We start from the raw sequence: 22411 nt of genomic DNA on the forward strand, positions 1-22411 counted from the left end.
ACCAGTTGGACCACTCTTTTTTGGCAGAGTAAAATTGGTGAAAGGCCAACTCTTCTCTCAGGTGTATGACCACCTAATGTTTTAGCAACTTCTATTAGACCCAAGGAGCCAGAGTCCAACTCCTCAAAAATATACAGGAACACAAGTATACAGGAACACACAGCCAATGTGGCTCAAAATCAGAATATTACAGGCCAAATAATAATAATTAAAAAATAAAACGAAAAACATCCCATACAATAACCCCTGAATACTATGCAAGACCCTGCACGATAGGCATCAGTCCACTCTAACCACATGGCGGTATATGGCCGACATCCCTTATACCCCCCAATCAGAAGAGAAGTGGCAAATGTCAGGTGTATGGAGCAATTTGTATACCGATGATTATTCTTGATATCCATAAGCCAAGTGGGCCAAACAGGAGTCCATATTTGAAGGCAGATTCCCCTGTAAGACAAATAGGATATTCCACAAATATCTGAAGTGGTGCCCAAATCTGGGACCTCTATCTTGAGAAGAAGGATCCCCAACACCCGTATGGTGGCTGTAGGGAGTAGCGAGAGCTTGTGCATGAGATGGGTCGGTGGTTGAATGGCAGATGGCAAGTTCACGGACAATGCACAAGTCACAGAAGCTGGAGATGACCATAAATGCCAAAAACAGCGACACAACTTGGCGCACTTTGTGAACAATAGATTAAGGCCCTGTTTACACGGGGCAAGAGACCTCTCACAATAGAGGTCTATGTAGACCACTAGAAACAAGCTGCCCTTTCTTCAGGCGGATTCCGCAGCTGAATCAGCCGCGGTGTCCGCCTCGCGACAGCACTCCCCAGACTATAACCATTCATTTGGGCCTAATCCGGAGCGGAAAGCAGTGACGGGATGCCGTGCACTGCAGCGGCATCCCGTCGTGGCAGCCGCGAATGGAATATGCAAACGCGTATTTGCATGTGAACTAAACCTAAAGTGACTTTTAGTTCATTTCTCTCACGTAAAGTGATTTTCCAGCCTGAAGCATTTATCACCTAGATAGAGGTCCGACGATCGGGCCCCTACAGTTCTCTATGACAGGCGGCGGCAAGGTCGCCATCATATCCAAACTTGTAGTAGTGTCAGTCTTGCACCTCGGAGTGCCCCCCATTGTACGGTTGGTAGGGGTCCCAGCGTATAGGTGATAAGGGTGCGAGGCTGGGATACTCTTTTAATATGTCCATAGACTACAGTAGTGAGCGGTTATTCACATAACATACTACAAATAATAATAATACTGCCAGAATAAACCGTTACAAAAAGATACCGCCATATAGCCCCGCATAATAAGAGTAGGCCTTTGTTGTCCATAGCAACCAATCACAGCACAGCTTTCATTTCTTTTAGTGCTTTTGGAAGATGTAAGCTGTGCTGTGATTGGTTGCTATAGGCAAAGACTTCTTTGTAAATGGCCATAGCGCCCACATAGTAATGCATTACAGTACTCCTATATGTGCTACAAGGGTTCAACACAGAAGTGCCATAACCCGAGACAACCAGTCCTAGCTATTACTACATCACAAAACTGGGTGTCAGTCCCATGATAGTTGTCTAGTGAATGCCAGACATGGACCCTGTACAGTACACAAGCACATAGGGGCATAATTCTAAAGACTGACATACTGAACGCCAGTCTTCATATCCTCCGCTGAAGAGTCACATGATTTATGACACGGCCTGTGCTCCTCCATGTGTTAGGAGTCTATGCCGGCTTGTAAAGTGGCGTAAATGGAGCGAAACTCCCTCTTATATGGGTTTGCGACTTTTTTTATACCAAATAGCTGACATCGAGTCCCTATAAGTCTGTATACTGCACAGTAGACCCTCCGTGTCCCGCCATATGGCGTCCTTACAGCACCATAGTCTGCCTTGAATTTAGAGATGAATATAACACCCTATATAACATCACAGATACAGTACGGGCCCATAGCCATATGTATGAGGCTCGCCGTGATTGTATACAGGACATGCTGTATATCCACTCGACCTCTTACCCCGAAACACTTTACATAATTGTTGTATCATTAGGCTGTGTTCACACATTGGGGTCATGACATGATCTGAACTTTAGAGGACAGTCACAAATTCACTGGAAAACAAGGGTAAAGATAGCGCAGGATATTTGCTTTTCGGTAGACAGACGTAGCAGAGTCGAGCTTGTCATTTGTCTCAGTGTGATCAGAGCACGTCATCTGTGGTTCCACCAAGTCCTTGGAGAATTTGAGCTCTGCTACGTCTGCATTTACAATATGGATAGGATTTCATATACGGCAAAAAAAAAAAAAGCAGTGCTCAATTTTTTGCAACTAGACGTTGCAGACGCAGCACCCTCGAGGTCGCAGTAGGACGCCATATACGTACATAAGTGAAGGAGACAAAGGGCAAGTGATGGAGTTGTGGCCAAAGTCACCACGTAGCGTTCATGGACATGACCGAATGTGCAGCCCCCATGGTATTCCAATGCATCACCCAGATGTTCCAATGCAACGTTCCATTATAAATTATCGGATCTGATCATCTGAACACCCTTGGGCTCCAATGCAACACCCCGGGGGCTGCACACCCTGTCATGTACGTGAAACCTTACCGTTTCGGTATTCTTTTCTCTGCCTAATTCCACTACATTGCCCATTCTCTTTATAGTGATGGAGGAGGGAGTCTCAGGTGGAAGAACATACATATTAAAGGTACTTTTACAAATTTAGGGGTTAGTCAAACACAATGCCCAGGGCAATTGTAACTGCAGGTTTGATGCACATTCCCGGCATGCTACACCTCATGTCATGACTCAACGAACGACAAGACGTCTGACTTCCAGTCTCACTAACACTAGGATAAACGTATAGGGCTAAATTCACACTACACTTGGCATCCCCAATTAGGCGTTCGATCCAAGACAAACAAAGGGCAGGACTTCAGGATTTGTCATAAAAGTAGCCAAACAAAGCATCCCTCTCTGGCCATTGGCTGCAAATAGATCATCCGATTGGCTCCAGGGTAGTGATCTGTACACACATATATCTAGCTGTGGGGTCCATGTCCTGACAAAACTCACCCCCCACCCCTGAACTTGTTTCCCTAGATAACAAAATTGCTCTTCTGTTAAATCGGACGGATTTAACCCTAACAAAACTATTGTTTTAGAAAAACCAAGGACCGGTGACTACACGTTTCTCCGTATTACAGGCAGCACAGGGACACCTACAGTATAAAGACCCCTCAAAACAATTTACAAAGTAGCCAAAAAGAATTCATTTGATCATGTCAAGTCCTATTGTTTTGCTCAAAGACATTTTCTAAAATACCCATATTACAGGCAGCTCACGGACAACTCTGACTTATTAGGACCCCTCAAAACAATTCACTATATCTCAGCTTCCTAGATCCATGCAAGTATGACAGCAAGGGATACAGTATACAAACGTTTACAGCTGTCATATAGGAGACTTCAGACCTTGAGTGGAATTGCACTTTAAGCCACTGCATATGACATAATGTACAGCTGGATATATTAGAAGACGAACAGAATGGCCAAAAACAGACTCATATGACTCTTCTAAGCCCTATTGTTTTGCACAGACACAATTACCGGTGACTACATTTTTCATCTATGTTACAGGCAGGTCAGGGACAACTATATGGTATAAGGACACCTTGGAACAATTCACTATATCGCAACGTCTTATATCCCTGTGAGTGTAATATCAGGGGATCTAGTATATAAGAGTCCTTGGTTGTTATACCTGAGGGTTGAGACTTTTAGTGGAGTTCCCCTTTAAGCCACTGCATATGACATAATGCACAGCAGGGCGTATTATAAGACTTACATTTGACCACATCAAGCCCTATTGTTTTGCTCAGACAAAATTGCCCGTGACTACTTTTTATCCTCCATGTTATAGGCAGCTCAGGGACTGTACAGTATAAGGACCCCTCAAAACAATTCGCTATATCTCAACCTCCTATATCCCGGTGAGTGAGATATCAGGGGATGGAGTATATACACATGAACATTAAATGGAATTGCACTTTAAGTCAGCGCATATAGCACAGTATACAGCAGGGCGTACAAAATAGCCAGTCTGTTAGGTTAAAACGACCAAAGACGGATTCATTCGACTCTGTCAAGTCTCTATTGTTTTATTCGGAGACAATGATCAGTGACTATTATTTTTTTTTTACCATGTTACGAGGAGCACATACCTTAAAGTGGCAGGTCCACATTACCAGGTCCACACCATAACTATGGACACAAGATGCATCCATAGTACATGAAGTGATGAGATATTATATAATATTGTCTATATAATATCACACGCTCCGCCTGCCGCAACCAAGCCAAGTCTAATACATACGCCTCGAATAAAAAAAGGGTTAAATTTCCAACCTGACGTACCAAATACCCAATTCCCAGATGTCTACGGAGAAGCCGTCACATGCAATACCCAATACTCTACATGACATATAACATAACATCACCGTACGTACCAGAGGCGACACCTTCATCCCATTCGGATTCCGATCTTTTTAGTCGATTTGCGGTAAATCCATAACAAATTTGCACTCCAAAGATAAACGTGACAAAGGATATAACCTGCGGGCACAAAAATAGCACATCAGTATCTATAGGTCAGAGGCTCTGTCACAAAACAAAACCAGCAGAGCTGAGTTATAGTCTGACCCCCAATGCAGCAATGCAGGAGTTAAATCTAATAGAGCGATGCAACAAAGTCTTCCCTACCTGATATAACTGTAATAGACTGCTGGGAGTCATAGTGCAGGAATCCCTGGGAGCCACTAGGTTTTCCCTGTAGGTTCAGTGTCTGTCTGCAGGGATTGCTGGGTGACTAGAGTATATTAGTTACAACTAATCCCACCTGGTGGAGTGGACGGGCTCATTTCATTTGTCCAGGGTCTGGTTTCATCATGTTTCGCTCACAAATCACAGGCCTGAGTGTAGGAGGCTGCTTGTAGCACCACATCCCCCCCTCCTCTTCAAACACACACTTCTCTCACACTTAGTCAATAACCAGTTACTTTTAACATGCTCCAGCACAGGCTGTCAATGTACTCTGCAAAAATCATCTGCAAAGTATATTCCCCTGGTAAAGCGAAACATCTGCTTAATGTAAAAACAGTCTAAAAATACATCTGCCGGGAGGGTGAGAGCAAAGCGTGCGGCGTATATGTGCACGATGGCTGCAAAATCAATGCCTGGGTATTAAACCTGGCCATGTCGTGCAAGGAACGGAGGATTTCGGCAGTTGCATTACGATGCGAGGTCGAGTAATGGAAGGTAATGTTATAGTTTCTGCAACGTGGGGCCTCAAGCTAAAGAAAGGGATGCGGGTCCGAAAAGTCTCAGTGCACGATCCAAGGAAATCTAAGATTACTTGACCGATGTGCTTCTCTGGAGTGGAACATGGATGACAATTGGATTTGCTCTAAGACAAGGACTAGACAGCGACTTTGACTGTCGCTTTTGGACTCTCACTCATATTAGTGAATGGAGTCATGTTGCGAGCCCGAGGGTGCCATGACCACGACTTCTAGTTGCAAAAAAGTCAAACATTGCAACGGTTGTGGCACCATCAGATCTATCCACTAACATGAGTGAAGGAATCGGAGGGCGACACGACGATCTTTGGTCAGGGCCAAGGTCGTTGTATAGTCTTAACCTAACACTTTTCCTATAGGGCTGCGAGTCCCTATGATAAAAACCAAGTATGGCCATCAGACTGCGTGATGAGTGTTGAAGTTGGATGATACTCGGTTATCTGAAAGGGTCCTTACATTACACCGTGACTTTGGCTACAACCAAACATTGCCAAGCCGCCCTGCGACCTCCAAAACAAGTTGCTCTCCCAAAACATCTCTAATTATGTCCACAGGTTGCTTTTGGTTTGGTATCTAACCTCATTAACATCAGTGGAGCAAAGCTACGATCCCAGACACAACCCATGGACAGGTGTGATGCTGCTGATGGTTTTCTAATCCCGGACAATCCCTTTAACCAGGGTAGTTAGAGACAGGGCAAATGCAGACAGCTAAATCTTTGCCTCAAATGAAAGAAAGTGTGAATGTAATTCTGTCCACGCCGATGTGGTATATGTACTTGTTAATAGGACAGGCTGAAGAGTTCCACATATTTAGTGTCTCAGTCCTGAGTAGTCCATAATTTGGTACCCCAACCCCTAGTGAGAAGTTCTGTAGTGCCTGGTTGGTTTGTTCTTCAATCTCCAGTATTCAAAGGTTTGTTTCCTAATATCAAGTGTTTTTGGGTTACAATCCTGATATCAAGTGAATAGGTCCTCTTGGTTTGATTCTTCTCATTTAGATGTTTCTAATATCCAGTATTTGATTCCTTCACGCAGAGTACCAGAGAACACCAGAGTAACAGAGGATTCTCCATTGGGCCCAGACTCAAGACCAATAATGGTCCAGCAGAAGACATTCAAATATAAAGGATATTATAGTCTATTTTCTACGTGATGTTTGAGGATGGGTCCAAGAAACCTCAGTCTGATGTCTACAGTCTACCATGATGTGAAATAAAATTCTCTACTCGGAGGCAATCATTGATTTAGTCCTAGTTTGACACAAATGTAAACCCAACCTTACTCAACAAATCCTGAAAATACTCTTGAGGGCTCATTGACAGACATTGGATGAAACAAAGTTGATTATCACCGGTTGAACATCTCAAGATTTGTTTTGGGTCAATCAAGTCCTGTATAAACCACACATTAAATTGGCTTAAGGGGCCACACAGTGGCTCAGTGGTTAGCACTGCAGCCTTGCAACGCTGGAGTCCTGGTGTTCAAATCCCGCCAAGGACAAAAAAAAAAATATCTGCAAGGAGTTTGCATGTTCTCCCCGTGTTTGCATGGATTTCCATCCCATATTCCAAAGACATACTGATAGGGAAAAATGTACATTGTGAGCTCTATGTGGGGCTCACAAGCTACATTATTAAAAAATATATATAATATATATATATATATATATATATATATATATATATATATAAATTGGATTAACACATAGTGTAAAACACTGTCAGGGCTCCTAGGAACCTATCTATAAAACATAGTGTAGTATACTGTCAGGGCTCCTAGGAACCTATCTATAAAACATAGTGTAGAACACTGTCAGGGCTCCTAGGAACCTAGCTATAAAACATAGTGTATGACACTGTCAGGGCTCCTAGGAACCTATCTATAAAACATAGTGTAGAATACTGTCAGGGCTCCTAGGAACCTATCTATAAAACATAGTGTAGAACACTGTCAGGGCTCCTAGGAACCTATCTATAAAACATAGTGTATGACACTGTCAGGGCTCCTAAGAACCTATCTATAAAACATAGTGTATGACACTGTCAGGACTCCTATGAACCTATCTATAAAACATAGTGTATGACACTGTCAGGGCTCCTAGGAACCTATCTATAAAACATAGTGTAGAATACTGTCAGGGCTCCTAGGAACCTATCTATAATACATAGTGTATGACACTGTCAGGGCTCCTAGGAACCTATCTATAAAACATAGTGTATGACACTGTCAGGGCTCCTAGGAACCTATCTATAAAACATAGTGTAGAACACTGTCAGGGCTCCTAGGAACCTATATATAAAACATAGTGTAGAACACTGTCAGGGCTCCTAGGAACCTATCTATAAAACATAGTGTATAACACTGTCAGGGCTCCTAGGAACCTATCTATAAAACATATTGTAGAACACTGTCAGGGCTTCTAGGAACCTATCTATAAAACATAGTGTATGACACTGTCAGGGCTCCTAGGTACCTATCTATAAAACATAGTGTATGACACTGTCAGGATTCCTAGTAACCTATCTATAAAACATAGTGTATAACACTGTCAGGGCTCCTAGGAACCTATCTATAAAACATAGTGTATGACACTGTCAGGGCTCCTAGGAACCTATCCATAAAACATAGTGTATGAAACTGTCAGAGCTCCTAGGAACCTATCTATAAAACATAGTGTAGAACACTGTCAGGGCTCCTAGGAACCTATCTATAAAACATAGTGTATGATACTGTCAGGACTCCTAGGAACCTATCTATAAAACATAGTGTATAACACTGTCAGGGCTCCTAGGATCCTATCTATAAAACATAGTGTATGACACTGTCAGGGCTCCTAGGAACCTATCTATAAAACATAGTGTATGATACTGTCAGGGCTCCTAGGAACCTATCTATAAAACATAGTGTATGACACTGTCAGGGCTCCTAGGAACCTATCTATAAAACATAGTGTATGACACTGTCAGGGCTCCTAGAAACCTATCTATAAAACATAGTGTAGAATACTGTCAGGGCTCCTAGGAACCTCTCTATAAACATAGTGTATAACACTGTCAGGGCTCCTAGGAACCTATCTATAAAACATAGTGTATGATACTGTCAGGGCTCCTAGGAACCTATCTATAAAACATAGTGTATAACACTGTCAGGGCTCCTAGGACCCTATCTATAAAACATAGTGTATGACACTGTCAGGGCTCCTAGGAGCCTATCTATAAAACATAGTGTAGAACACTGTCAGGGCTCCTAGGAACCTATCTATAAAACATAGGAACATCTCTCCTATCTATGATTTCTATCTAATCTACCTGTAACTGATTAAATCTGACTAAACTTAGTTCTACTTCTCCTACTCCTAATACTCTCTAGCTGTACTATAAGCTTTGCTGCACTCAGTGCTATGTATTGCTGAAGAAAATGGAGTAATTGCTTTGGATTATGTATTGATGAATAACACGTCTGTTCCCTACTTCCACCATCACTTACATGCCTCGTGTTCCAGCCTAGAGCACCTTATATACCGTTTATACCATCAGCACTGTAAGGTGTCCATCTACCACTGACTATTGTCAGTCAGTCAGTCAGTCTAAGACTGTCAGGTGATGTCAGAATGTCACAGTGACTTGCAGACGTGTGTCTTCTGTATTTCCACTGTAGGGCAGTCATGGCGGCCATCTGAAACAAATCGCCATTTATTTGGATTTGTTAAAAACTGAACAATTTGGAATATTCGGGTCAAACCACATCGGTTCACCCATCTCTACTCATCATCAGATTTGTAACGCTAACCTAATGTGAACAGGGCACTCGGGGGCCAATAGTTGTGACCCAGTCTGCTGCCAGCTCTACAATCATGTTATTGCCTAGCTCTGCTATGGGGCACCGGCCTGCACCATTTGCAAAGGATTTCTTACAATAGGCAGAGCTTCTTCTGTAAACCTTGAGATAAATATACACAGCTGGAACCATAAATGTGTCGCCCATATGTTCCTCTTGTTCCTCCTTCTAGTGCATATGTGATAGATATACAGACTTAGATCTATCAGGGTATACGGCTCATTTTGGGCTTAGTATACATAGTCATACGATGGGTCCTCCAAACGCATTTGGTTTTCATCAATTTTGGATAAAGGGCTTACAAATAGGTAGAATATTGCAGAGACCTGCCTCATAATTAGACTATATACTGAGCAGATATACTGTACATGAGCCTCTGTAGGTAAAGCTGCCATGAATCACAGCGGTTCTAGGTAATAATTTGCACCCTATACATGAAGGTGTTATTGGAAGTGACCCCCAATATCTTTTGCTCCTCATATTCTATTCACAGGGGTCCTGACGTTCTAAACTGACCAGAAGGGCAGCGGTGTTCTTGTGAGGAACGATTCTGCTTCATCTAAGGTCATGTTCAGGGCTCACATGGTCTGTGCCACTCACTAGCATTCATGTGGAGGAGACTCCGCTGCAATACCAAGCACGGCCACTATACAATGTCAGAGCCGTCACCAGAGAGAGCCCTGCACAGGGTTATACACCAATAGCAAGTCACTGCAAATGTGGGAGAGGCCTTTATAAAAGGGCACAATTACATATACCCAGACCCCTATAGTAATATTACACCCCAAATTGTTTAGGGTTAATTAACATTTTTATTTATGTAATTTAGTGATCACTTTAAATATCATTTAGGTGATACTGAAAATAAATATATACTGTGTGTATATATATATATATATATATATATATATATATATATATATATATAATGCAGAGAAAGAAAAAGTTTGGTATAAGAAACACACATGCCTAATATAAAAAGTATATTACAATAAGGCTCTTTTATAAAGCAATATATATATATACAGTCCTATGAAAAAGTTTGGGCACCCCTATTAATCTTAATCATTTTTTGTTCTAAATATTTTGGTGTTTGCAACAGCCATTTCAGTTTGATATATCTAATAACTGATGGACACAGTAATATTTCAGGATTGAAATGAGGTTTATTGTACTAACAGAAAATGTGCAATATGCATTAAACCAAAATTTGACTGGTGCGAAAGTATGGGCACCCTTATCATTTTATTGATTTGAATTCCCCTAACTACTTTTTACTGACTTACTGAAGCACAAAATTGGTTTTGTAACCTCAGTGAGCTTTGACCTTCATAGCCAGATCAATCCAATCATAAGAAAAGGTATTTAAGGTGGCCAATTGCAAGTTGATCTCCTATTTGAATCTCCTCTGAAGAGTGGCATCATGGGCTACTCAAAACAACTCTCAAATGATCTGAAAACAAAGATTGTTCAACATAGTTGTTCAGGGGAAGCATACAAAAAGTTGTCTCAGAGATTTAACCTGTCAGAACATAGTAAGGAAATGGAAGACCACAGGGACAGTTCTTGTTAAGCCCAGAAGTGGCAGGCCAAGAAAAATATCAGAAAGGCAGAGAAGAAGAATGGTGAGAACAGTCAAGGACAATCCACAGACCACCTCCAAAGAGCTGCAGCATCATCTTGCTGCAAATGGTGTCACTGTGCATCGGTCAACTATACAGCGCACTTTGCACAAATAGAAGCTGTATGAGAGAGTGATGAGAAAGAAGCCGTTTCTGCACGTACGCCACAAATAGAGTTGCCTGAGGTATGAAAAAGCACATTTGGACAAGGCAGCTTCATTTTGGAAACAAAAATTGAGTTGTTTGGTTATAAAAAAAGGCGTTATGCATGGCGTCCAAAAAGAAACAGCATTCCAAGAAAAACACATGCTACCCACTGTAAAATTTGGTGGAGGTTCCATCATGCTTTGGGGCTGTGTGGCCAATGCCGGCATCGGGAATCTTGTTAAAGTTGAGGGTCGCATGGATTCCACTCAGTATCAGCAGATTCTTGAGAATAATGTTCAAGAATCAGTGACGAAGTTGAAGTTACGCCGGGGATGAATATTTCAGCAAGACAATGATCCAAAACACCGCTCCAAATCCTCAGGCATTCATGCAGAGGAACAATTACAATGTTCTGGAATGGCCATCCCAGTCCCCAGACCTGAATATCATTGAACATCTGTGGGATGATTTGAAGCGGGCTGTCCATGCTCGGCAACCATCTAACTTAACTGAACTTGAATTGTTTGTCCAAAATACCTTTATCCAGGATCCAGGAACTGATTAAAAGCTACAGGAAGCGACTAGAGGCTGTTATCTTTGCAAAAGGAGGATCTACTAAATATTAATGTCACTTTTCTGTTGAGGTGCCCATACTTTTGCACCGGTCAAATTTTGGTTTAATGCATATTGCACATTTTCTGTTAGTACAATAAACCTCATTTCAATCCTGAAATATTACTGTGTCCATCAGTTATTAGATATATCAAACTGAAATGGCTGTTGCAAACACCAAAATATTTAGAACAAAAAATGATTAAGATTAATAGGGGTGCCCAAACTTTTTCATAGGACTGTATATATATATATATATATATATATATATTAGCTGTTACCCGCGACTTCGTCTGTGGTGATTGTAGCAGTGGGTATATACAGGCGCGGGTAAGGTTTTCGTACTGTGTATAAGGTATGGGATATGAAATGTAATTTTGTATCTTGTTTTTGCTGTAATTCAGAGAATACGTGAGACTTTTGTGTTGCAGTTACTTTGTATTAGAGCTGCTATATATACTGTGTTGTGAGAAACTTTACATAGTGACTTTGGGACAGAAGTATTTGAAGTTAACCCTTTCCCGCCGATGGCATTTTTTGATTTTCGTTTTTGACTCCCCTCCTTCTAAACCCCATAACTTTTTTATTTCTCCGCTCCCAGAGCCATATGAGATCTTAATTTTTCCTGGGACAAATTTTTCTTCATGATGCCACCATTATTTATTCTATATAATGTACTGGGAAGCAGGGGAAAAATTCAGAATGGGGTGGATTTGAAGAAAAAATGCATTTCTGTGACTTTCTTACGGGCTTTGGTTTTACGGCGTTCACTGTGCAACCAAAATGACCTGTCCCCTGTATTCTGTGTTTCGTTACGATGCTGGGGATACCAAATTTATATGGTTTTATTTACATTTTGACCCCTTAAAAAAATCCAAAACAGTGTTAAAATTTTTTTTTTGAAAAGTCGCCATATTCCGACAGCCGTAACTTTTTTATACGTGCGTTTACGGGGATGTATAGGGCATCTTTTTTTGCGGGACTGGGTGTACTTTTTAGTTCTACCATTTTCGGGAAATGTTATTGCTTTGATCACTTTTTATTCAAATTTTTATCAGAATCATAACAGTGAAAAAACGGCGGTTTGGAACTTTTGACCATTTTTCCCTCTACGGCGTTTACCGAACAGGAAAAATATTTGTATATCTTTGTAGAGCGGACGATTTCGGACGCGGGGATACCTAACATGTATGTGTTTCACAGTTTTTAACTATTTTTATATGTGTTCTAGGGAAAGGGGGGTGATTTGAATTTTTAATCCTTTTTATTTGTTTTTATTTTTTTTTTCACTTTTTGTGAAACTTTTTTTTTGCATTTATTAGACCTCCTAGGGGTATTGACATGGGTGGGCGGTGTCGCGGATTGTCAGAGCGGTGGGGGTCGGCAAACATGGCTGCTCCGGAGCGTTATAGAGCGCCTCCTGGAGTATCGTTAAGGTGAGGGGCAAAGTGGTAAAGTATATGTATATGTGAGTGTGTGGGGTTAGGGGCGAGGCTGTAGAGGGCAATAGGAATTTTGTGGCTTGCTATGGTCCAAAGTGTGTGAGATTGCAGAGATGGTGATGTGAGTTTGGGGTTTGTGGGGGTCCTGGCACAAACGTATGTGCGCTATTGTGACGAAAAGTAGCCTATTGCGCAATCGGGTGTAGTGACTATGTTTGTGGAAACTTTCAGCCAAATCGGTCGAGCGGGTTTTGCATGATTGAGGAACAAACATCCGAACATCCAAACACACAAACCCACAAACTTTCACATTTATAATATTAATAGGATATATATATATATATATATATATATATATAGACACACACTATATATGTATGTATACAGTATATATAGTATGTGTGCATATGCAATATATATATTTATTTATAGTGTGTATGTGTGTGTGTGTGTGTGTGTGTGTGTGTGTGTGTGTGTATACATACAGTATATATACTACACCACTAGTGACGGCTCATAAAGTTTTATGTTTGTGTAATGACAGTCACCTCTATTACAAAAGTGTCTGACCTCTGTATAAGCAATGCCGCCCCTGCTATCTCTTGTGTCACCCCCTCTACCTCATAGATTGTAAGCTCTTGTGAGCAGGGCCCTCAGTCCCATTGTGTGAAACGACTTTCTTTGTAATGTATCTTTCTGTCTGTATTTGAACCCTACAAACTGTACAGCGCTGCGGAATATGTTGGCGCTATATAAATAAAATATGTTATTATTTATTATTATTATCCCGCTGGATCTGGGATGGTTGGAAACTATGTATAAATATATATACACACATTAGATAGATAGATAGATAGATAGATAGATAGATAGGAGATAGATAGATAGATAGATAGATAGATAGGAGATAGATAGATAGATAGATAGATAGATAGATAGGAGATAGATAGATAGGAGATAGATAGATAGGAGATAGAGATAGATAGATAGATAGATAGATAGATAGATAGATAGATAGATAGATAGATAGATAGGAGATAGATAGATAGATAGATAGATAGATAGATAGATAGATAGATAGATAGATAGATAGATAGATAGCTTTCCAGGCACACATCCAGGTGAGCAAGCCCGACTCCTACCACCACCAAGCATGGCTAAGCCACCTGAGCAAACCAGACATTCAACAACCAAACAACAGCCAACCACCAAACCAAAAACACCAGCAGATGATAACCAAGGCCGAAATAAAGGCGATCACAGAGGCAAATAGAGAGCGGTACATTGAAGAATGGAAAAACGAAATAAATAACTCCAAGAAACTCACCGTGTACCAATCCCTACAAAGGGACTACACCATGGCCACCTACCTGGAGAGAATACGCCACCCCAAGCACAGACAGACCCTGAGCCGGTACAGACTGAGCGCCCACAACCTAGAGATAGAGACAGGGCGATACAGGCAGACGTACAAGCCACGGGAGAAGAGACTGTGCCAGCACTGTGACCAGGGGGCCCTAGAAGACGAGACCCACTTCCTGCTACACTGCACCAAATACTCAGCTGTGAGGGCCGTCTACTACCAAAGACTCTCTGCCCACATCCCAGACTTCATATCTGCAGACGAGAAGAGGAAACTCTACATCCTACTGGGAGAAGAAGAGGCCACTGTGGAGATCGCTGCCCAATACGTGTCCAGCTGTCACCAAACAAGAGGAAGATGAGACTCCATGGACTGTTATATTTATCCCAAAACACCGACCCCACCCCACCCCCACCCCCCCATATAGCAGCCACCAACGAAGAGGAAGACGAGACTCCACGGACTGTTATACCCCAAACCAACCGCCCCGCCCCACCCCACCTCCAACCCCCCCATATAGCAGTCACCAACGAAGAGGAAGATGAGACTCCATGGACTGTTATACCCCAAACCAACCGCCCCACCCCACCTCCAACCCCCCCCATATAGCAGTCACCAACGAAGAGGAAGATGAGACTCCATGGACTGTTATAACCCAAACCCCCCCCCATACCCCCCCCCAACCCAACGCCCCCCCCCCCCCCCCCCCCCGCCCACTTTACTAGCTTTGGCAATGCCAAATACCTATTCGGACATGCCAATAAAGCATTTTTTGATTTGATTTGATTTGATAGATAGATAGATAGGAGATAGATAGATAGATAGATAGATAGGAGATAGATAGATAGATAGATAGATAGATAGGAGATAGATAGATAGGAGATCGATAGATAGGAGATAGATAGATAGATAGATAGATAGATGATAGATAGATAGATAGATAGATAGATAGATAGATAGATAGATAGGAGATAAATAGATAGATAGATAGATAGATAGATAGATAGATAGATAGGAGATAGATAGATAGATAGATAGAAGATAGATAGATAATAGATAGATAGATAGATAGATAGATAGATAGATAGATAGATAGATAGATAGGAGATAGATAGGAGATCGATAGATAGGAGATAGATAGATAGATAGATAGATAGATGATAGATAGATAGATAGATAGATAGATAAATAGATAGAAGATAGATAGATAGATAGATAGATAGGAGATAGAGATAGATAGATAGATAGATAGATAGATAGATAGGAGATAGATAGATAGATAGATAGATAGATAGATAGATAGATAGATAGGAGATAGAGAGAGATAGATAGATAGATAGATAGATAGGAGATAGATCGATAGATAGATAGATAGATAGGAGATAGATAGATAGATAGATAGATAGACACACACACTATTATTTGATATACCAAGTGTGTCTGTCTATCTATCTCCTATCTATCTATCTATCTATCTATCTATCTATCTATCTATCTATCTATCTATCTCCTATCTATCTATCTATCTATCTCCTATCTATCTATCTATCTATCTATTTATCTATCTATCTCCTATCTATCTATCTATCTATCTATCTATCTATCTATCTCCTATCTATCTATCTATCTATCTATCTATCTATCTATCTATCTATCTATCTCCTATCTCTCTATCTATCTATCTCCTATCTATCTATCTATCTATCTATCTATCTCCTATCTATCTATCTATCTATCTATCTATCTATCTCCTATCTATCTATCTATCTATCTATCTATCTATCTAATGTGTGTATATATATTTATACATAGTTTCCAACCATCCCAGATCCAGCGGGATAATAATAATAAATAATAACATATTTTATTTATATAGCGCCAACATATTCCGCAGCGCTGTACAATTAGTTGGGTTCAAATACAGACAGAAAGATGCATTACAAAGAAAGTCACTATCACTATCTATCTATCTCCTATCTATCTATCTCCTATCTATCTATCTATCTATCTATCTATCTATCTATCTATCTATCTATCTCCTATCTATTTATCTGTCTGTCTGTCTGTCTATCTATCTATCTTGTGTATCTATCTATCTTGTGTATCTATCTATCTTGTGTATATATATTTATAGATAGCTCCCAACTGTCCCAGATCCAGCGGGACAGTCTCGATTTTACACTGCTGTCCCTCCGTCCAGGATAGCTTATGGTTTGTCCCGCTATGCCCTTGAAGTGTCTTTGCCCCATCCACCAGCTCTTATCTCAGGGTAGAGTAAAGGCTAAATGGTAGATGCTAAATCCGAGTGGGCTAAAGGACCTATGATGAGTTGGTGACATCATGACCATGTGATCAGACTCCTCTTGTGTTGGCGGAGCTATTCTGGATACTACAGGACAGTGTGATGTTACACAGTAAGAAGAAGCTGCTGAGAATGGAGACTGATGGAAAGTAAGGAGGAGAGAAGAGACAGCAGTGTGAGCAAGAGGTGGGAACCTGGGGCAATTAAACTGAAGGCAGATGAAGGGGACATTAAACTGGGAGCAGATGGAGGTGGGAAATTAAAATGGGAACAGATGGAGGGGAGGACATTAAACTGGGGACAGATCGAGGACTGGACATTAAACTGGGAGGCAGATGGAGGAGGACATGTCTGCCTCTATTTGCCCTCAATATAATGTCCCCCTCCAACTACCCCCACTGTTTAATGTCACCCTCCCGCTGCCCCATAGTTTAATGTACCCCTCCAGCTGCCCCAGTTTCTGCCAGTTTAAACTGGGACATGAGGAGAGGGACTTAATACTGTGGTGCAATTGGAGGGGAACATTATAATGTGGGGGCATATAATGTTAGGATGACTGTAGGAGGATTATTTTGTGTAGGAGCGCTTGGAAACATTGATGAGAAGGAGCTTAATTTGTTGCACATTTTGTCCCTCTTTCTGTCCTTTGAAAGTTGGGAGGTATGATATATAGTATATTACATTATATTATATTTAGATTATATATATAAATATGTGTTTGTCTCTTCTTTATGCACAACCAAACGACTGGACCGATCGCCAAATTTGGCACACAGGTACATCAGGTGTCTGGGAAGGTTTTAGACCTGGTCATAGCTCTCTAGGATGTACCATTCCTGAGATACAGTATTCCCAAAAAATGACCTGCATTGGCTAATAGAACCCTTTAAGTTTTACACTCATATTCTAAATGCCATAGACACGGTCACATGTCCCTTTCCAGCCAATAGTAGCTTGCAGGTGTTTAGTCTGGGGCAGGGCACTGTAGATGACACTGTTACACAAAGTCACATACACACAGCTTTTCTCCAGGTTTCCATAACAAGCAATCACAGGTTTTTCACTCATATCCAAACTGTGATACACATGATCACATGATGTTTATGGACCAATAGAAATTCGCAGGTTCTTCAGTCTTGACATACACACAGCTTTACACTAGGCTTGCATAGCAACCAAGCTATTTATGACCTGTATTAGTCAAAAGTCCTTAAATATTCAGCCGTATGATGTGTATCAGCCAATATACAGTATATCAGTATTCTGTATGCTTAGAAAATATAGTTTAACTATATAATATAGTGAAATATAGAGAGATCTTTACGTACAGATACATTGTGTAAGACAGTAGAATACTATTGCAGCTTAGTATAAGAACATAGCCTGTATTGAAGCTAATAGAGCTTGTGCCTCAGTCTGTAGTAACAGCCTCATTGAAAGTAAGAATTGTGGGAACATGGGAGAGGATGGAGGAGGCGAAGCAACTTTGGGATTGGGGGTTGGTTCAAGGTCAGAACCAGCCCGGAATCCCAAGGCAATCATGTAAAGACCCCTGAACTATGTTAAAAGGAAAATGTTTGTTTTGGTACCATGTTAGCCAGTGGTTATGAAATATGAAAAAAAAACAAAAAAGTTTTGTTTTGTTTTTTTCATATTTCTGAACTATGTTAGTCTAACAAAAAGTAATCCCCTCCTCCTACTGAGAATGCATGGTCATTCAACCAGTCCGAGCATCCATGTGTATGGGGAAGAGCTTTCAACCAACCAAATGAAGTGTATGACCAGTTTTACACATTAGTCCCTTTATGGGACTATTTTTTTTTTTTTTTTACGCTAATTTGCTCCTATTTTTTTTTCATCATAAGTTAAATTCTCCAGTTGTCCAGTGTCCCCTCGATGTCCCAGACAGCAGAGCGATAGATAAGACTGAGGATGACACTAAACAGAACACCATCTATTCCTGAGATAATCTACACGTGAACCAGTTTGGTATCTCATGACGTCATTAGAACCTCACAGGTGAAAGTGACAAGTAATTAAAATATAATAAATTAATCATTACGACGCTTTGTGATACGGGAGGCGCGCGTGATAGGGAGTCACTTAGACAGTAATGGAATTCAGATGAAGTTATGGAGAAGAGCGCCGGAGCTGAGCGTAAGTGAGGGAATCTCCTTGCTCCAGGGCCCTGTAAATAAGGAGGTATGTTATGGACATGCAGGGACAGCTGAGCAAAGTGTAAGCCCCCGGGGGCATTGAGTTCATGTTATCAGGGTTGTACAGTCATTAGTTTGCATATTGCTTCCTTGATAGTATGGGTGGCTGAGTGGTACACACAAGGAGATGAAGTCTAGAAAAAAAAAATCGAGAAACAAAAACAAAATCTGTAAAAATTTGTAAAATAATGGGCGGACTTCTGACCATAGTAATAATATGGAGGTGGAGACCATCAATGGCACTATCAGGATGGGAGGAATCCAACATGTTCAAGCTGTATCTTTTCACCAATATAGGGTTGGACCTTAAAATTAGGCTTTCCTATTCCCAAGCATGTGTACTATATAGAGAAATTTCCTCACAGAATTATTCTTGACATTGTGTGATTGGCACCATCCAGTCCAAGCCAACCCACTCCAAGGGTGATAGGACCAGAGGCTAATGTGTGGTCCACGCCAACTCACTCCAGGGTAGATGGGACATTATGAGTGATTGGCATCATCTAGTCCAAGCCAACTCACTCCAAGGGTGATAAGACCAGAGGCTAAAGTGTGGTCCACGCCAACTCACTCCAGGGTAGATGGGACATTGTGAGTGATTGGCACCATCTAGTCCAAGCCAACCCACTCCAAGGTGATAGGACCAGAGGCTAAAGTGTGGTCCAAGCCAACTCACTCCAGGGTAGATGGGACATAGTGAGTGATTGGCACCATCTAGTCCAAGCCAACTCACTCCAAGGGTGATAAGACCAGAGGCTAAAGAGTGGTCCACGCCAACTCACTCCAGGGTAGATGGGACCAGAGGCTAAAATGTAGTCCAAGGGTGATAGACCCAAAGGCTAAAGTGTAGGCCAAGTCAACCCACTCCAAGTGTGATAAACTCAGAGGCTAAAGACATCCCTCTTGACCTCCACGTATACATGCATGCTCAGTTCATATAGATCTATATGGACCCAAATGGTGGCAAAGTGGCAAATGGTGCCTCTGTGAAGTAATACTGATGGTTGTCTTCTCCTGATCCTCATGTTCCTTCCTGTGGATCAGCCATGTTATTATACCTGGAGCCAAGTCAGTCCATCCTTGACCGAATGGGTTGTCTGTTATACTCCAATGGTCCATATAGCTTCTGCTGGCCGCATACATCAATAATGAGTCAGAATTGGGAGTAATAGATTGTATCAATGATATAACACGTTCCGAGGCGATAGATGTCAGCTTTACTGCTTTCTTTACATTTCTGGCTCCTGCCTTGATGTTTTTATATCCTTCCATGGCCAGAGGCACACGACTGTCATACAGATGCTAGATTTCCTAAGTAATGTTTCACTTCTTTGCTCGGTCTGCACGTACATCTTGGTGTACCGGGCTAGTAACAGTCGGGATAATATACAGAGCTTGACAAACCCATTTTTATACCATTATTACTAGAATATTTTATTATTATATGACACTTTGCCCCTTACAATTGAAAAAGTGGTTACCTGTGGACCCCATAGACTGTAATGTTGTCCATCGGAAAAATGCGGAAAGAAAAGTTCTGCTTGCAGGACTTTTCTCTCCATATTTTTCAAGCGGATTCAGGGTTGGAAACGCCAAACATAGTGTGAACTTAGCCTGAGTCATGCAAAGTGGAGACAACTGTATGCAGCCTATACAATGCTCTGTGAGCTTATAGAGATCCTATCATCCTTTGTTTCTCGATAACATGTAGGAATAGCCTTAAGAAAGACTATTCTTCTCCTACCTTTAGATGTCTTCTCCGCGCCGCGGGTCGGTAGAAATCCGGGTTTGTTTCGGTATGCAAATGAGTTCTCTTGCAGCACTGGGACGTCCCCAATGCTGTGAGAGAACTCTCCAGCGATGCCTCCATCTTCCTCTGGAATGGCCTCTCCTTTTGTCTTCTTCTGTCTTGAGTTTCGATCTTCTAGGCCTCAGGCAAAACTGACTGCGCATACCCAGGCCACAAGAAAATGGCCCTTGTAGCCCAGGCATGCGCAGTCAGTTTTGCCCGAGACCTAGAAGACTGAAACCCAAGACAGAAGAAGACAAAAGGAGAGGCCGTTCCAGAGGAAGATGGAGGCGTCGCTGGAGAGTTCTCTTGCAGCAATGGGGACACCCCCAGTGCTGCGAGAGAACTCATTTGCATACCGAAGAAAACCCGGATTTCTACCGAACGGCGGCACAGAGCAGACATCTAAAGGTAGGAGAAGAATAGCCTTTCTTAAGGCTATTCCTACATGTTAGGGAAAAAAAAGGGTATCCAATGATAGGATCCCTTTAACAGCCCCTCTCCGGATTGCTACATTGTAGACCTTTGTGCAGTTGCTGATGCATTCAGCTCACAGAGCATTGTCCAGACTGGGTATAATCGTGTCCACCTCTCAACTCAGAGGACTCTCTATAATGGAAAATTCAACAATTCTCAAAAATAACGGCCAACGGTTAGCGATTTCTGACCCGTTGTGAGATCTCCGGGGATCCAGCTCCATATATTATGGGATTTATCCTTGTACAGTGCGAGGAGTCAAATGTTACTCACTATTTTCTCATCTTAATTATAGCTCTGGGGCCAAAAATAGCCGACTTGCTGTGACAGGTAAACCCAACAAGCAGCAGGGGAAACACACGTTTTCTGTAGGTCATCTGTATTCGCTGCCTGTCCTCGCTCATCTCTCCATGAAGTTTATTTCCCCTTTTGCAGATTGAATAACATTGCCTTTTTAGTCCGGACAAAGAAATCTGTCTCTATATATTCTGTATGATCCCCATGATCCAACCATTGGTGTACGCAGAGAATCAGTCACACAGAAGAAAAGACAAATGTAAATCCCATCAATATTTGGTGTGACCTTTGCCCTTTGCCTTCCGCCGGTTGTTCTCGGTACTTGTAGATGGTTTTTGGTAGAACTCGGCAGGGAAGTTGTTCCCTTTACATCAATGGTTTACAAACATTACCTATAAGGTGCATTTGTATTCATTTCAATTCTGCAGCCTCATTGCACACACGATATATAAGTTTTGAACAGGGGTCCTCAAACTATGGCCGAAACATTTGTCCGGCCCACTGCATGTGGCCTGCGCGCCGTCGCCCGGATCGCTCACCAACGTGGAATCCGGTACAGGATTAGTTAGTAAGCTTTTGCTGCTTTCAGTTGTATGTGCAAATGACATAGAGCATATAATACTTTGTGTGTGCGAGGGGGGCGTATTGAGGAGCATATAATACTGTGTGGAGGGAAATACTGAGGAGCATATAATACTGTGTGGGGGGACGTACTGAGGAGCATATAATACTGTGTGGGGGGACGTACTGAGGAGCATATAATACTGTGGGGGGGGACATACTGAGGAGCATATAATACTGTGTGGGGGGACGTACTGAGGAGCATATAATACTGTGTGGAGGGCATACTGAGGAGCATATAATAGAGTGGGGGGCGTACGGAGGAGCATATAATAGAGTGGGGGGCATACTGATGAGCATATAATACTGTGT

The 22411-nt window shown here is 41.7% G+C and overlaps 1 protein-coding gene across 9 annotated transcripts in view; it reads right to left on the bottom strand.

The window, feature by feature from the left end:
- Positions 1-22411, bottom strand: part of ENPP2 (ectonucleotide pyrophosphatase/phosphodiesterase 2) — a 93571-nt gene that overhangs the window by 58884 nt on the left and 12276 nt on the right. For 6 of the 9 annotated variants that reach the window (XM_075270239.1, XM_075270238.1, XM_075270234.1 and 3 more), the window contains exons 1-2: positions 4777-4921; positions 4524-4629 (exon numbers count right to left, since the gene is read on the bottom strand). In XM_075270239.1, the coding sequence (XP_075126340.1) occupies positions 4524-4629; positions 4777-4809 (139 nt within the window). In that variant the 5' untranslated portion in view covers positions 4810-4921. Of the gene's footprint in view, positions 1-4523; positions 4630-4776; positions 4923-22411 lie in introns of those variants that run through there. The other 3 variants (XM_075270237.1, XM_075270235.1, XM_075270232.1) reach the window with 2 other exon arrangements.

Source organism: Leptodactylus fuscus, chromosome 4, assembly GCF_031893055.1.
Source record: "Leptodactylus fuscus isolate aLepFus1 chromosome 4, aLepFus1.hap2, whole genome shotgun sequence".
NCBI classification, from domain to species: domain Eukaryota; kingdom Metazoa; phylum Chordata; class Amphibia; order Anura; family Leptodactylidae; genus Leptodactylus; species Leptodactylus fuscus.